Source organism: Rhamphochromis sp. 'chilingali' (assembly GCF_963969265.1).
Source record: "Rhamphochromis sp. 'chilingali' genome assembly, chromosome: 20".
NCBI classification, from domain to species: domain Eukaryota; kingdom Metazoa; phylum Chordata; class Actinopteri; order Cichliformes; family Cichlidae; genus Rhamphochromis; species Rhamphochromis sp. 'chilingali'.
The window spans coordinates 30,838,306-30,845,046 of record NC_137947.1 but is presented as its reverse complement, the minus strand read 5'-3'; the positions used below and the strand labels follow the sequence as shown (position 1 = coordinate 30,845,046).

Here is a 6,741-nt window from a genome sequence, read left to right as displayed (position 1 = left end):
GGACAGAAAACGTGGGTATATTGAACTGTCTTCACAGTGCATGACCCAGAGCTGCAGCTCAGGCATGATCACTGCATGATCACTAGAGTCAAAACATAATGTGCTGCATCGAGACCACAAACGGAGCACGCCCAAAGAATCAAGCATTTGTTTCTCTCTTATCTTTTGAGTGAAAATATGAATAAAATCTTCTTTGGTTTATGTGAATAAAAAAAAAGTCACATGTGCTCTTCACACTTTCAGGAATCTTTATAAATAAACCATAATAATAACTTTATTTAACCTCTTATGCAAAGCTGCTATTTGAACTGTTTTCATTGCCTTCTTTACAGCACTTTATTTGGGTTTTTCCATCTGTCACATTTACTTGGATGTTTCTATATAAAGAAATCTATTTTCTGATTATGCAACCCCGAGGCCGTGTCAATATGGACCTTCAGACAGACAAGGCTGTGATAAGTAGTGTCTGTTGTCCGTAGGCCCATGTGAAAGTGGCGTGGATGTCACTTTGAGTCTAAAGTCTCTCTGCAGGAGACTCAGACGTACACAGGCGGTGTAAAGGGGGGAGACCCCTCAGCCTCAGGAGGAATCCTGCCCTCTGACCTGAAGAACACAGGAAAACATGCATCGCTCTAATTTGAAACTCTGTGGCTTTTCTCTTGTGCTGTAACAATGTAGCTACAGGTGGATGAAGGCAAGAAGGCAGTCAGATCTTTAATTTTAGGCTTGTTCGGAAGAATCTGGAGAACTGAGGTGGATGGAGCATGTTCAAATAGGGTTTTTTCCCCCTAATTTTGGTTCGCTGTGGCCTCAGGAGAGAGCAGAGTTTACAAATTTTCACCTTCCTCCCAAATGATAACAAAAAACAAAACAAAACGTGAATACAGCCATTAGCCCGGGGTTTGGCTATTTCTGTGTTTGATAAAAATCTTTTTTGATGGGTCTAATCAAACTTTCAGATGGTAATGTTTAACCCACGGCTGAAAAATCGATAAAACTCTGTCTAAATGTCTGAAAGTGAAAACAGCAACAACTGCGAGTACGAGGAACCAGAGATGCTTTTTGTGAGCCTTTCTCAACACTTCTCTGTCAGTGCGATTACACTGAAAGCTACAGTATAAACATGATTCTGCTCTGTCCACATTTCATGGCTACACTTTGTAAAACTTTGTCATTTGATTCAGACATGAGAAACCAATGGTTAGGTTTAGCTACGGTGCTGCATGGCATTAACTAACAAACACTGGCATCTTTCAGATTCACTGTCATAAGAAAAACAATGTTATTATCTTTAGTTATTCCCAAGCTGCAACCAGCCATTTGTAGAGACCATTACAAAAAACTAAGCTAGTCTCTCGGCAGGGGAGGTCAGTGACCCAAAACAATTGTCTAAAACAGCAACATGTCAAAGCTCTCAGAGATGTCACAAATGCTGTTTTGGCCAATATTCCTGTTACTGATGACACAATAAATAAAGTTTACGCTCAAACAAGGATTACCAGACTTGTGTCGACACAATCAGCTTATGGACATCACAATAACCGCACGCGTCACAGTGCTGTGATTTAAATCTTATATTGTTTGCTGTCACTCTTTTCTTTTCTCTCTTTGGCTTTGCCTCAGGCAAAAAGCCCCGAGCCAAAAATCACCCACTTGCAGGCCTCACCTCGGATAATTCAAGTTACTATAATCGACCTTGCAACTGTTGGTGCCTCAGGTTTGATGTGTGACGTTCTTACCTTGCACTAATTATTGTGCCTGTGTCACAGCAATGTACCCACACAGTCTGAATGCAGCTTTTCTGTTAGCTGACATTAAAAAACAACGACAGCACCAAAGAACTTCAGAACCACTTGGAAACATCACTACAGATTTGTCCATCTGCATTGTTGTATTTTGTCATGTTTCTCAGGTCTTTGTCTGAATTTCTACGAACATTATTGCTAAGGATTGTCTTATTGCATTGGAGTCACACTGGGTTAAATATGTACACTTGGGTTTTAAGGGGTATTTATTATTTTCTTCTTTTTTTTGGGTTGTATGGAAGCCCCAAACGCAATTTCATTGTTCTTGACAATGACAATAAATAAATAAATACTAAATACTAAAATACATCTGTTATACCCAGCCTGTTTCAGGCTTTGACATTGTGCTCTCTGATTGAAATTCTGGGTCAAAAGTACCAAACACTGTGAGACGGTGCCTTGCAACAACACCTTTCCAATTTGCTTGTATTCTGTATTATATAAAAATATATTACAAAGGATCCCTGTGTTGGATTAAACAAGCCAAATATCGGTTTCAAGATTCCTCTCGGTGCGTTTGCTCTTACACGAATAACCCTGCTGTGGCGTGTAAAGGGAATCCCAGTCATGATAAGGAGGAGCCACAGGGGATATGCTGCACTCTGCAGTGAGTAGTCATCTCTAACACCAGCAGGGGTCCATCATGTTTCTCAAATAGCAGCTGAAGCAACAGGCAGAGGCATCTCAACCATGAGGCCCATGCAGGTCCACACGCCCCTATCAGCTGGCTGACAGCCAGGTCAAACTCAAGCTGATTGGCTGACTTAGATTTCCACTTACTTCCCATTGGTTGTTTCAGGAACCATATGACTGAATATGCTAATTATCTCTATGTGGCAGTTGAAATCCCTGAGAGCTGAGCAGCACAGGCACTGAAAGGGAGGAAGAGAGCGAGACAGTAGGAAGAAGAGGGGGAGTGACTGCAGCATGCACTCATAGGAAAAGCTGCTCTGCAAACTGCAAAAGTCAAACTGAGAACTTTTAAAAACCGACTTTTCTTTTTCTTGGAGCCTTCTATTTTTATTCCATGAGTGCTACAAGGTAAGCCTAGCTGACAAACAACAAGGAAAACATAAATAGATGCGTCGCTTTTTTCACTGTGCATAAAGTTAAGCTATTTAGAAACTGGATGGATTTTACAACCATTTTTGGCGACATGCTAACAAGTTTTATCAAACTAGAGCTGAAAGCTGATAAATTAAGCGATATTTGTTTGGATTAGGCATCATTCTAATGTCGCGTGTCTTCCTCTTTTCATCTCCCTGAAACTTTCTCTAACTCTCTGAACTTTTATCCTCTCCCTCATCACCTCTCCTTCCCCCTTTTCCCTCCGTCAGTGTGCTCAGATCTTTCAGTCCATCAGCGATGCCCGGCCCAGTAATGCCGATGGATGTGGCTATGCGGTTCTACATCAGCCATTCTCCGCCTCCTCTTCGAGGCTTCCTCAGCCACTACGAGGACCTGCAGAGGGCCAAGAACCGGGTGAACCGGTCCAGCACCCATAACCGCAAACAGCAGCTCTACAAACCTCTGCGACCCTGCCTCAGCAACCAGCAGAAAGATGACGGTAACTGCGTGGGCTGGAACAACAGCAAGGCCGGCAAGAAGCAAGTGGTGTTTGCAGACACAAAGGGCATGTCGCTCACCGTCATCCACGTCTTCTCCAAATTCGATGATGAGCCGTATCAAAGCAAGCACCTGGACGCAATCGCAGATGAGCTGCAGTTCGACATGACAGACCTTGAAACGGCTACAATGGATCTAAAGATCAGCTCGGTTCGCAGCCTGGCGTTAGACTTCAAGCAGCCCTCGGCCGACTACCTGGGCTTCCGGAACCGCCTGATCCAGAACTCGGTCTGCTTGGAGAACTGCTCCCTGCAGGAGCGCTCGCTCACGGGCACCATCAAGGTCAGGAACATCGGGTTTGAGAAGACAGTTGTGGTGCGCGTCACTTACGACTCGTGGGTCAGCTTCACCGACATCGACTGCACCTTCATGAACAACGTGTACAGCTCCCAGGACAACGACACCTTCGCATTCGTCCTGGAGCTGCCCTGCTTCATCCCGCCGCATAATCGGGTGGAGTTCTGCATCTGCTTCAAAACCCAGGGTCAGACCTTCTGGGACAATAATGACGGCAAGAATTATGCACTCAAGCACATCGGCTGGAACGGAGAGGACCTGAACACTCGGCCCTCCCTCGGTTCTGCTGAGCAGAAAAAGTCCCCAGAGCAGAAAAATGAGGGGGTCAAGTTAGTGGAGCTCGAGTTCGATCAGTTCGGCAGCCCACGCATGTCCAGCGGACTGTTTCCCGGCTGGCAGAGCTGGGGTCAGATCGATAACACAGTGCCTTATTGGTGAAACCTGCGGCATGTTTGCTGAACTGGCATTAAGCAGAAGAACACAAACAGACATTGACAGGGCATTCAGTACGAATCCAGCTGTGGGTTGACTCGCAGCCAGAGACTAAACTGAAGCAGTAATGTTCTCAACTGACCTGGTTTTTGCTGTAACGATTGAGGACAATGATGAATGATTGATGAAATATGGGTGGAGAATGACGAATATTTCGGGTTTCCTGTTGTAAAATATTCATGTGCCTTCTCATTGTGCCTGCCCACTAAAATACAAATTATTTGTACAAGCCAAGATAAATGGGGAGCCCCCTTTGGAGGGCCTGACGGATTGGGTAACATAAGCACTGATTGAGATGTCCCTAATAATGTGATATCTGTAAATGGAGCTGATCAAGTCCTTCATATTGAAGGGGGAAATATGGGGAGCGCATGGCGCAATTATGCTTCTCTACTACAGAAAACACAGTTGATTCATTGCTAATGAAAAATGCACACTAAACATTTGGACATTAAAAATGGCTAAACTTTAATATTTAAGACATGCCGCCCTTTCTTTCCCTCCATGTAAATTGCACATATTTGTCTGCTAAAATGTTTGAGTGGTAATATGATGGAAGTGAGCTGCTATTGTGTCTCAAGAAAAGTCACTGCATGTGAGTGGTTGCTTCAAACTGGGGAGAAGTTTGGAAACGTCTGTGGTTCTGGTATGTTAAGAAAGAAATGATGTAAGAGCGAATGTTTGCTTTTAGAAGTGCAATTCTTGAAGATGAGTGTACAGTATGTGTGGCTGGAATCAAGAATTTTCTGTTTTGAAACAGCTTATGTATTTTCTTCACTGAAGAAAGCTCTGTGCCCGGCCTTCTGTGTATCACTTGAAGGCGTGTGTTGCCGACGCGCACCACGTCGTTATGTATTTCCTTTTTGAAATAAATTTCTATATTTGTGCTAAAATGTTACGAGTACAGACCTGTCTTTGAAACAAACGCTGGTAGCTTTTACACGTGTTGGGGAAAAACATAATCCCAGTAGCTTCTCTCTGGTTTTGTTTACAGTTAGTCTTTCATGCAATTACACTGAAGACTCCTAAAAACAAGGTTTACATGCTAACAAGTATAAAATATAGTCTGCTTGTGAGCAGCATGCACCGCAGGAATTCAAACCCTCAACTCATCAAAATGATTAATGGGCTGGTTTTAAATATCTCATAAATATTATTAATAGTTGAATACTTTATTCTTCCAATTACATAACTGATGTTTGTAAACACAGCAGCAAAACAAGCTTGTGTTTACAAACATTTGAGATGAATCATTTATTTGTGCCTATACCGGGAGTGGGCGGGGCTTTTATTCAATCAAAACATGAAGGGAAAGTACGGCAAGACTTTATTATATGCAACATAGTAAATAGTCATGCTGAGTTACAGATTTTCTTCTATAGTTTTACTTTAAAAATCCATCTCTGTCACATCAGATGGATTTAACACAGGTCTGAATGGCCGGAAGGCTTTTAGTCGGTATCATGTCACCTGTATACACTAAAAATCTTCCCATAGAGACAGTTTAGTTAAAGCCGGCTTAATCATAGTGACCGGTCAGTCCTCACTGATCTACACAATGCATTCGTCCATGCATTATGTCCCACGTGCAAGTTTCAGTTTCAGATAACAGCTTCCTTAATTTGATCAGCTGCGTTCAGGACGTGTGACTTGCTCCACAGATTTCAGATGCGTTTCTTGTACATTCGGAGTGACTACAAACAGAACACGCCTCAGCTGCCTGCAGGAATTTGGGCTTTATTTCGCTTCCCTCGTTTCACTTGTCCGTGCGGCTGCTCGTGCTGGATTCATATTCAGCAGGAAGAATGGTGACCGGCTGGCATGCACAAAGGAAAGTCCTCGGGCTGGATCAGGGTGAAGCCGGAATATTTTCTCTCTTTATCACGCTTTAACTCTTGGAGTGCATCTTTAGCTTTCATGTGTATAACTTTTACATAAGAAAACTCTCTACTCAAAGCACGATACAGTACCGTGACATACCATGGATGAAGACAGTGATGTTTTTACCCCATGACTCATCAAATTATCGTTATCCAGTTGTACTTATTAGCTTATCCTCCTCCAAGTGTTCCTCAGACTGTTACTGGAGGCCTAAGTGATCCTATCCGGAGTGAGTTTCTGGTTATACACCGTGTTTCTGAAGTGTTCAAGGCCAAATGCTTCATATTTTGTTCTAAATTTAGGAGAAAATGCAACTTTGTGAAGTGTGAAAAACTCTTTACAAGACGTAGTTTGTCAGATTTCTTGAAATCCTTTATGTGCGTAATGAAACAAACTGAGTGGATGTGTGAACTCAAGCCCACTCTGCATGGACATGTACTGTGTGGAGCTTTCTTTTTCTTTGTGCTGAGTGATCTGTGCAGATTTCACTTTGACCTTCACTGTTGAATCTGACCTGGAGGTCTCCTTAAGAATCACCACCCTGCTGCTGCATTTCTCACTGTGGGCTCAACTGCATAAAAATTGAAAAGCTGATCCAGTATCAGCTTGAGACAACGCTTTGATCGTGAAGTCAACCTGG

General features: G+C 43.0%; 1 protein-coding gene across 1 annotated transcript; it reads left to right on the top strand.

Annotated features, from left to right (window-relative positions):
* Positions 1-2,683: 2,683 nt before the first annotated feature.
* On the top strand, positions 2,684-5,102 carry LOC308388463 (protein phosphatase 1 regulatory subunit 3C-B-like). The gene is made up of 2 exons (XM_080869209.1): positions 2,684-2,846; positions 3,143-5,102. The coding sequence occupies exons 1-2, from the start codon at positions 2,833-2,835 to the stop codon at positions 4,164-4,166; spliced, it is 1,038 nt and encodes a 345-aa protein (XP_080725335.1). The 5' UTR covers positions 2,684-2,832; the 3' UTR covers positions 4,167-5,102.
* The last annotated feature ends 1,639 nt before the right edge of the window (positions 5,103-6,741 follow it).